The following is a 10,700-nucleotide window of genomic DNA, read 5'->3' as shown; positions in this document are numbered from 1 at the left end:
TTTTGAATCACTGATCGCGATTCAGGCTTACCCGTCAGAGCCAAACAGGCCAAGCGGCTGTGGATCGTGATCAGTGATTGGGTGTTGGCTCACTGACAGCAGAACCCGCCTAATTTGTGTTCACTGGTCGAGATCCAGATCCATGTAAAACTAACAGGCCAAAACGCGGCCGTCAATACTGTGAACTCCATTTAATCCCTTAATCAGCCCACTGAAGACACCTGCCGCCATCTTTAATAACAAAGGTAAAAGAAAGGCTTACTCGCTATTAATTCAGTCATTCGTGGCCGGCAACAATAGTTACAATGGCACGCAACAAGCTAACGATCTCCTTTGTATTCGGCACGGTAAGTTTTTTAATGTGGCTTAAAACATTTAGACATAATTCATCACAAATTTTAACACATTTTCCAACTTCCTTTAACATAATTCTATGCAATGCCTTTCATTAACACTAAACCGAACAAGGTGTTTTAATGGACGAATAAGAAACTATAATTTAACGTCTGGTGCTGTTTCTGAGGCTCAATCTTGCTGAGGCTATGTTTATTCGTGTCTCTGCCGTAGAATTGAGTATAATGTCACGTATAACGTTTATCCACCCACTCTAACAGACCTCGAGCCCTACACCGTTCCATGAAAAGTGATTAGAATTAATTGGTGATTAGAATACATTTTCAGGGAGGTATGACGATAATAATAGAGTCAGCACTTAAGTGTGACGTCACTGTGAACCAGAAAGTGCAGTGCGAACATAAATGGAGTACGCGCGCGTGTTGGTTCACGCTCTCGTTCTAATGCCTTAATTTTTTACACATTTAAGTTTGCGGCTAACGTAGTCACTTCGGTACTCTATCCGCTCCGAGCAGAACAAAAGAGGGCGTATTTTTTGGTACTCACCGTAGCTAGGGGTGCACTGAACCCATTCAAGCTCCATTGAAAATTGTGTAAAATCAACCAAGTTTGGAGTCCCATGGCAGGCAACTGAAGTCCCTGAGGCCTCTCAAACAAAAAACAATGTGTTGTTTGGTCCTTCAGATTTCATTTGATTTTCAATTTTTAGTAGGTTAACCAATGAATTTTTTTAATTATCCGCCCAAAACAAACTCACCCCCCAAAAAGTGAATGTTGCCAAGTCTTCCCAGCGGCCATTTTTCAAAAGACATCCCTCACCTTCCTGGGGCTCTTCTGACTAATTTTCAATCCCATTTTTGTCTGCTTTGCCCCCAGATGGGTGCCCTTGAATCTACAGAGATAATCCTGGGTCATACTGAAACAATCCCACCATTTCTTGGCCCAAACAGACCCCTCTTTTCGAAACAATCTCTGGGGGGTACTTTTTGTGCGCCTCCGCCTGGCGGAGAATTTTCCTTGAATTGGGGCACTGCACCCATAGGCGGGCACTTACACGAAGCACACGTGACTTATTTATTCGATTCCAGCTTGTATGGTCTTTGCGTACACGCAGAACACGTGCAAGAACCCGCTTGTAACCACCTGTCTGTCTTTCGCCGATTGGGGGTGCACTTCAGCTCGGGGGCGGATAGGGTTGACATGGAGTTTTTTAAGAGCACCTCTAAGGAAAACACGTTTTCTCTGATTTTATCTGTTCAAATAAATATGGACGCATCCAAATCGAATGCAGTGTCATTTGTCTTCAGAGCTCAACTATGACAAGCTAAAAAGGTTTTTTTTTTCTGTTCATGCCAAGATGCACGTTCTGAATGTAGATTGCGTCATTTGGAGAAAACTGAGAAAACGAGGGGAACTCTCGCCCTGTGTTCGTAGTGGAAAAGCCCTTGTACATGCCAAACAGTGGCTACATGTATTATTAATTTATTGTGAGTTAATTAATTCACATGCCTTTACAGTCCATAAGTAAATGCTTGAAAAATGCTGGACGGGCGATTTGCGTACATCGTTTTGACGTAATGTCTGCATTACAGCACCGGAATGTTACAGCCTAGCAACAGAGGACGGTCTAAGTTTGTACACGGAAAGGACTTGCTAACCAGTGCGACCCGACTCTAGTTAACTACTTAAGAAAATTAATGAGTTCTCAGCCATGCAGTTACCCCTGCATTAATCAAGCTATTAATAAGGGACTCTGCACCAAAGTCACATCCGGGCAAATGCACTTTGTTGTGATCTCGTCAGATAACAATGTTACACAGCTGTTGTCACGGCAAAGAGCACAAATCTGGATTTGACAGAGCTTGGAGCTGATATGTAAACTCAGTCTTAATCAAAATTACAAACTAACCATACGACAAACAACCGACAACTGGTTCGTGAGGGGCGATCGTTGTAAACAAGTCTTGCCGTTTATTGCAAGTCCTTAGAGGAGGACATCATGAGCGCAAACGACGACCAAGGAATTCTGCGCTCGGCCACCAACGCATCCTTAGAATTCAGCGGAGAGTGGTTGATGTGCACGAATGCCACAAACTCAAGTCCAACACCGCCTGCTCTCACACTGGCACCGATATCCGTGGTCGTGATTTCTGTCATGCTCGAAGTTCTCATGATCCCTCTCATACTCCTCGGAAACGGAGCTGTTGTGCTCCTTGTTGTGAAGAACGAGGCACTCCGAACCATCACAAACGCGTTCATGGTGAGCCTGGCCATGGCAGATACCATCCAGGGGTTGACATTGGTTCTTGTTATTGTGGGAACACTGAACCCAGTGGCCTTTAACGATCAATACATCATGTGCCTGACGCTATGGTGTACCCTGCTACTTGCCTCAGGTTGCAGCTGCTTGTCACTTTTCTCCGTCACAGTGGACCGGTATGTAAAAGTCATGCATCCCCTAACTTATCAACAAATTATCAACAAAACCGTGGCTGCAACGGCCACAGCGATTGTGTGGATATACACCTTCCTTCTGGCGTTTGTTCTCCCGTTTTCAGGACTCAACCAAATCAAAGACACGCCTGACTTCTCCTGTCTGGACTTCACCAGCGTCTTCAACCCGGTTCACATTCAGATAGTTGTCGTCACAAATGGCATTCTCCCATTCATCCTGATGTGCTTGATGTATTTTAGACTTCTAATGGTGGTGTTGGAGAAACTTAAGGCAGAATGCGGAAGGAATGGCGGGACGATGATGGCGGGGCGTTGGTTGTTTATGAAACGCGAGCTTCGCTCGGTGAAAACGTTTGTGATTCTGTTAGGATTCACTGGTCTGGCGTGGCTACCATTTACCACAATCGTGTTGCTCGAGGTTCACACGAGTTACCGAGCTAGTCTCACGCTTAGATGCGTTTTCAGTTGGTTAACCTTCTTGAACAGTGCAGTAAACCCAGTCGTCTACACCATACGTAGCGAACCGTTTAGAAGAGCAGCGAGCAAGACTTGCGCCTACAGACTCGTCAGACGATGCTGCAGTGTTTGCAAGAGGAAGCCTAAAATTACCCCACTGAACACGTCTAGGTTACTGATAACAGTTCAGAAAAGTGTGGCAAATGGACCACCTGTTTGACTCACCAAAGCTTAGTGTAAACCCTCAAATGGTGCCGTTGGGAGACTTTTCCAATGACTGCGTACTAAGGTGTGATACTGACGAACTAGAACACCTGAAAGGTAAACCCTATTCAAACTGATTTGTATACCAAACAGGCACCCAACAACAGACACCCTACAACAGGCACCCAACCACAGATACCCTACAACAGATACCCTACAACAGGCATCCAACAACAGACACCCTACAACAGGCACCCAACAACAGGCACCCAACTATATCTAAATTTCCTACAAGAACAATGCCATCTCCTTCAAATTACGGGCCCAGACATTAGCAATTCCTATCTTCCGAAAGCATCATTCGTCACGATAAAAAGTCACTCTGCGCATGTCTAGTTACTGCACATCACATCGAGACTCTTTGAGTGTTAAGGACACAAGCATTATGCTTTTTGATTTGCCGCTGGACAGCTACGTTTTCTGCTCCTTTAAGACAAATGAAGAGTGCTCTTTGATGTACCAACAGGATAGCACGCTACTTACATAATTTTGACACACTTGTATTCCAAGTGATGAAAAGACAACAGTAAGGTAATTACATGTTTTTAACTTTCCACTAAATGGTAGTTTAACTGGATAGGAAAGTCATACTTATTCTCGTTTCCAATTATCAATCCAATATGAAAACAGGGGCAGATTTAAGTTTTTTGCTGGGGTAGGTGGTAAGTTTTTTGTTTGTAAACGGGGAGGGTAAAAGCCATTCAGTATCTCTTGCTCATTTACCGTACAAGTAAGATAAGTCCTATACATGGTTTGGTCTTCCAACCTTTAGACCCAGGTCCCTGAAAAGCCAATGGGGATGTGGATTGACCCCGACCCTGCTTCATCTATGCCTAGATGAGTTCACACTAATTAAGAGAGTCCACAAAAATTAATATAAAGCCCATGATGGCATGATATAATATAACTTTTCACAGCTTTAATTCGATATGACAGTTTCACGAGATTCTGACCGAAAAGACCAAACTTTACATTCTGCGTGAGTTATCAAAATATTTCGGAATGTGTTTCCGAAAATAAATCTACAGGCTGATTGACATGCAAAGGGCACTCTTCCTTGAACCGAAAACGATCAAACGTGATTACAGAAAGGATGCACCTTGTCCAAAAACATAAAGCCACATTGTGCAGAGCAAAACAGGATGTGGCAACGCGAACCGGACCAATTCCTCTTTATGGATTTGTGGCATGGGCTCTCGCAAATAATTTCTCTTTTCAATTTTCCACAAGGCAGATCGCATGTAACTAGATTACAATCCTTAAATAATTTTTAAGTTATTCGTTATATGAATGTAAAGAGAAAAAAGGCTCTATCCATAATCTTCTCCATCATCATTCTATGCATGCATGTTCAACAGGTGATTTCGATAAATAATAATGGCTAATATTTCATGCTCAAGAGTCGTACGTAGATTACACAACATAACGTTCTACTCAAAAACGAATATTTCCACAAGTACAAAACGTGTCTATGTCGTAGGCGCTAACGTTTGCCAGTTGTACCTTCAATCATATTTAGCACACAAGTATTACAAAATAGCACCAATATCCAACTTCAACTTATATAAACTTAAGGTTTTAACACTACACTGGTAACATCATGCTTTCACAAACTGGTTACTTGAATTAATACAGACATATGCGCGGAGATAACACACATTGTTAATTCCAACAAACTATTTTGGCAAAACGATGCCTTTTAAGTGGGTATTTTATAATGCAGAGTTTTTATTCAATGAAGGTGGTGATCAACTCCTGTCCCCAAAACCTATATCAAATTTACCGTTTGTTGGAGTTCCAGTAGAAAGTAGAAAATATACATATAGTAGTTAGTACGCATTCAATCTACTTGTTCTCTAGATATTGCTGGAGTTGTTTTTGAGCCAGTCGTTTTTAATGAACATTCTCTTAACCTGCAAAAACCGGACAGAATTATGGTCATTTCTACCCTAAGAAAATCGTGTTAATGCAAAGACCTCACTCTGTCACTGTGTCATCTTCATTTAAGGCCAAATGACTTCATGCAGTATGTGCAGTAAAATGACTTCAGGTATAGTTGAAAATTGACTGGGATTTGTTTTTATTTACTGATGGTTAAAGTTTTCAATATATAAAAGGGAGATGAAAGAAATTATTCAGGAAAACTGGGAGGAATTTCTCTGAAATTTTAAACCCCTGTAACGGTCTCATTTATCCGCCGTGCTCGGATATCCAGATAGTAACCGAACTCCGCCGAGCGACTCGAACTGCGACAGAACATAAGCGCCGAATTCCCATTGAAGGTGTACCATTGAAGGTGTCCTGATTTCATACATTTGGACCGTCACGCACGTATTACGTGTATACGTTCGTGGGGCTGAATACAAGTAAGCATGTTACATGTCCGTACGCGTGCCTGGCCGGAAGTATACTGGGGAGATCGTACTGTCCGACTTCATGTCCCATCATACCTACGGTATTTGTCGAGAAAAAAGAGCACCCGCTCTTCGTTGTGGCCATTATGCAAAGTAATTATTTCGGTAACAATATTTGTGTACACTTTTCCTGAAAAAAAGTGCGTCCCTAATGTGTAGAAATTGTGGATCACCAAAGACTTCGCGGAACGTGCCAGACTCAACCGCTAACCAGCATACGTACGTCCGTACGTGTGCGCGACTGGATAGCAGGCCTGATAAATGAACACATAGTAAACTACTCATCTATCCGGTGCGTTCTTCCGGAAATCCGAGCACGGCAGATAAATGAGATCGCGATACCGGCATTTACTGAAAATTAAATTATCAGGAGCCTTATTAAGTTGAGCATCGTAATTTTTTTAATTTTTCTTTTCGATGCCGCATAAATGCTGAGATCTGGAGTGGTGAAATAAAGTTTCGGCTAAAGATTGACTTGTCATTTTAACTTGTCTGAACCTAAACTTAATTTAACTTTAATTTTTAGATTGATTTGTCTTCACCCTCCTGAAGACGAACAGAGCATACTGTTCGGAACGTCAAATGTCCACCATCGGTTCTTCTCAGAACCACACTCATAAAAGAGATTCTTCCTTGTACATGGTGCAACCGCAAGCCTACCTAACTCATTTTTAAAGGCATTCAAACTATAATTTGGGTATCAGTGGCCTTTCATCAGTGGCGTTGAGGCATACGCGACTCGAGAGATGCAAAAAAAGATGTAAGTGGAAAGCTGATGGAACAAAACTCACAGTGTTCATATCTTCAATACAATTAAAGACATCACTTTTCTGATTGCTTGGTTTTACATTACATTTCTTATACATAATGTATCTTAGTCATTTTGGCATGCTACAAAGACGTTATTGGTGCCATGTTGAATTTACTTCGGCTACTTTCATCTGATTATTTTTTAAGAATGCAAGAGCACAGGGTGCTGACGTTTATTAGCATTTTTCTTGTGTTTACAAATTGAAGTTAAACAGCATCTTGCTGGATTATTTTGGCTCATACATGATTGAGAAACATCAGCGCTTTGTTACCAGCTCCAATGCTTTAATACATAGATATGGATCATTACATCATGAAGCGTTTGCCAAATTAAACATCTCGGTGGGATGAAGGTTGTAATGGAGTGTGACCCATCGTGCAAGATCGTTGTAAACTGGGACTGAATCCAGAGAAAAATACAGGCTAATTATAGATCACTGATTATCAAAACTCATCTTTACAGCATGGTGTGTCTGCAACTGTAAACCTCTGCAATCATGAAAATGGACTAAGCGAATGATGTTAGAATTGAAATGTCATTTGAAACCGATTCATAAGAGATAAGTCAATGTAGGTGAATTGTACATGTACCTCGTCAGGTTGATAAGATCGAGAATGTCATAACCCCACAGAAAAAAATATGGCAGATTATAAACAATCAAGGATTGGACATAAACTGTATGATTGCCTTTGTTAATGATCAGATATGGGCATAGTATCTTCCTTATATGACATGTTATTGTGGAAGGCAAGTCTGAACCTGCTTATCTTTGAATCTCTGATTTGTCTCATCAGAGAAGTACTATATGCTCGGTCCAATAAATATGTGGAATAATTAAAAACCTAACTCTGTAGCGTTAAAAGGCAGTCCTCTTCCACTCAAATTATTTACCATTGTCAATGAACAGAAGCAAATTTGTCTAGTGACCTCCCTGAAAATTTCTCCCTATGCTGGTGATTGGTTTGGAGATTATATCACTGCTGCTTAATACTAACTGAAGTCATTCACTTTTCACTAAGATCGCGAGCCTGTATCAGGTTAGAGTTGGCTGCTCCTTCACTCAATTAGTTACTAATTCAAACTAAGTCAGTGCGTTTTCACAGCTATATGAAAACAATGACCACCAGTATTCTTTAAGTGCAAACTGTTCTCATGCTGGCATGTTAATTCTGTGTAAAAAATCCTTGCACTTAAGGCTGGCAGAAAATAGAGATGACATCTCTGTTAAAAATGCTTGTAATAACCATAAAGGAATCACGCATAAAAAAGTAAAGACTGTTTACTGTAAAAAAAATAAAACTGGTAATATGTGTATAAAAATTCCCTTTTCTCTCATGACACACAGGTTATGAAAGTAAAAAAAGAGAAAGAGCCCTTTTCCTTTTCTGGGGTTCAGAGAAGATGACTGACAAAAGGTCAGTAAGATAACAATGGCTAAACTCACATTATTGCATCAAAACTTTTATGTTTTACCCACTGAAATTCTGTTCCTAAGCTGAATGTCCAAGCACAAATGCATTAGTGTTTTAACAGGAGCTTAGAACTGGTTTGACGAGATAAACAAAAGAGATAAAATTAATCACGGCCGTGGTAAATTCTGCCTTTAGTGCAAAGTTCAAAGAGGAAAGATTAAAACAAACAAGGAAGGTCATAGGCAGACATGAACCTGAGGAAGAATTAGTGGGATAACACTCATGGCTAGCTCCCACAAAAAACGAGACCTAAGGCCATTTTATTCCAGTATTTCTGTGTATGTTTATATTAGACAGAGCAAACTGGACCCTTTGTTTTACGTATTGTCCAGTCTGGGATCCAGAAGATGAAGGACATATTGTGGGGTCAAAAATGTTGTGAGTTTCTATTGATTTCATATTGTGCAAAAATTCTTTTCAAGGCCTTTAACTGAAAAGAAGTGCTGGCCACTTGGGACACATTTTCCCATTTACCCTTTCATTATGGCTAGCACACACTAGTGAGATTTATGCAGTTAGAGGGATAAGTAGCAACATTAAGAGCCTGATTTCCAATCAAAATGTCTAGCTCAAATTCAAAGCCAAATGAGACAATGTTACCAACCTTTCCAGAATGCTTCTTCTGGAAAATGGAATGCCCTGGGGCAAGATCAAACAGAATTCAGAGCAAGTCAAATGTTGGAATGACCACTCTGATTAGTGCACTAATGCCTAATATGCATTGAAACCCCTGCTGTATACATGTGTGAGGTTTCCTATGGGAACAGTTTCCATTACCAATCAGGAGACAGCACATCCTTGTCCAGCATTGAAAGTCCTCTCAGCTTCTGAAAACTACAGCGACTAACTTTGAGATTCTAAGACAAAAATATCCACTGTGCTGGTACTTCACACAAAAACTATCAACTTTCAATTCCTGATAAAATATACAGCACAAGTTCTACAATTTAAAAATGAAGGCAGTGTGAGATCAAAGCACCATTTTATTACAATCTTTAACAGAAAACTTATCAACTGAAAAAACTTGATAATAAACCCCTAATAATACTGTTCTCTAAAGAAAGCCCCGATACAATACTGACCGGCCAGCTAATTACACCTAGTTGTTACCGGGAGACTCTACAATGGTGGCATTGACCGTGTAATCCTCTGGGCAGTCCCTAGGCAGAACGCATTCCCCATCATGCATGACCATGTTGGCTGCACAGTTACAGCCTGGAACACAGGGTCGGATACAATGCTCCTCCAACACTCCCATGGGGATGTCCTTGTTGGCACAGGTCCGTGGGCAGGCTGGGCCACACTCGTCAAACATGAAGCCGCGATTCTCTGGGCAGTTAATGGCTGTGAACAGAGCAATAAATACGCTAACTATCTGGAAGACAATTTTGACATTGATTACAAAATGTTTTCATAAATCAATAAAAAGGTAACACTCTGTCTACAGAAACAAATCTTAATAGAAATTTGGGCAGTGAAATTGTAGAACAAAGGGATTTTCTAAGGGATTGTTTCAATGAGAGTGGACAGAATGTCCATTTGGAAACCTGCACAATTTTTAAAGACATCTGAGCTGACACAGCATATTCTGACCATGCAACAGTCTTGTTGGGTATGACTTCACAGACTGGTTACAGTCTTTGACGCAAATACAGTATCATAAGGGAGAAGCAGCAGAGAGCTTGATACTTGAAATTCAGAAGTGCCCTCAATTAAAATGATGCTGGAAGCAGCTGTCAAATCCAAGACAATGGGAATCTCTTGGAGTGAGAGTGGATCAGACTTTGTTGTATTGGTTATTGTTCCTACTGGGTGCTAGTGTGAAATAGTGGAAAGTCATTAACCCCTTCGCGCTGGGAAGCAGCTATAGCCGCCGTAAAAATTGAGATCCTCAGCCCGCTTTTCAGCTATTATTCTTGGCCCACACTTGAGCGAACACGGTGAAAGAAGGCAGACCCTGGCTCTTGTATATATGGTAATTGGTCTTTGTGCATAGCCCAGAAATGAAAAGACAGATTTTGCATCATAATCACCAGCTTCACAATAGTCCCCACTTTGAAAAGAGGCAACGGGAATGTGGAAGGGTGAGTAGAGCCACATGCCACCGAACAATCGGCCTTTTCACCGTGTAATTCAAAGCGTGCACAGCACGCAGGGCCACAAACTGAGAATTTGCGGTTTGGCAGGTGGCCTTCGTGGCCAAGCAAGGCTGGAATTCTTGGAGTTGGCTTTCAGGAAGAAATTCCCATCGTCAAGGGGTTAACTGAGTTTTGTCCTTTTGTTAAAATGTATACCACTGCACTGCTTTCTGTTACTTTCTTTTACTGCTCCCTTGTGTGAATAGAGCTTAAGAGGAGTAAAAGACTGCATATAATTGGGCACAGGGTGGAGGAAAATGGAACCACTACCTAAACTGAATCATAACCACTTCCTGAGAAATACAGACATACCATCATTGTCCACAGAAGAAATGAA

General features: G+C 41.2%; 2 protein-coding genes across 3 annotated transcripts in view; one reads left to right on the top strand and one right to left on the bottom strand.

Moving 5' to 3' along the window:
- The first annotated feature begins 2,353 nt into the window (after nt 1–2,353).
- Nucleotides 2,354–3,484, top strand: LOC110983440 (adenosine receptor A1-like). Its single transcript, XM_022242697.2, has one exon. It carries the CDS (start codon nt 2,354–2,356, stop codon nt 3,482–3,484), a length of 1,131 nt encoding a protein of 376 aa, XP_022098389.2.
- A 943-nt stretch (nt 3,485–4,427) lies between these two features.
- LOC110983439 (kielin/chordin-like protein) overlaps nt 4,428–10,700 on the bottom strand; it is a 99,213-nt gene continuing 92,940 nt past the window's right edge. For both annotated transcript variants that reach the window (XM_022242696.2, XM_087134210.1), the window contains one exon: nt 4,428–9,569. In XM_022242696.2, the coding sequence (XP_022098388.2) occupies nt 9,325–9,569 (245 nt within the window). In that variant the 3' untranslated portion in view covers nt 4,428–9,324. The remainder of the gene's footprint in view (nt 9,570–10,700) is intronic.

This window comes from Acanthaster planci, linkage group LG03 (assembly GCF_054643075.1).
Source record: "Acanthaster planci isolate LZ-2023a linkage group LG03, COTS_SCS, whole genome shotgun sequence".
Taxonomy (NCBI): Eukaryota; Metazoa; Echinodermata; class Asteroidea; order Valvatida; family Acanthasteridae; genus Acanthaster; species Acanthaster planci.
Note: the sequence above shows the minus strand (reverse complement) of the source record. Positions and strands in the feature narration are given on the sequence as shown.

Bases quoted from the DNA above. Each gene is read 5' to 3' on its own strand.
- LOC110983440 (XM_022242697.2), top strand. From the start codon at position 2,354: ATGAGCGCAAACGACGACCAAGGAATTCTGCGCTCGGCCACCAACGCA.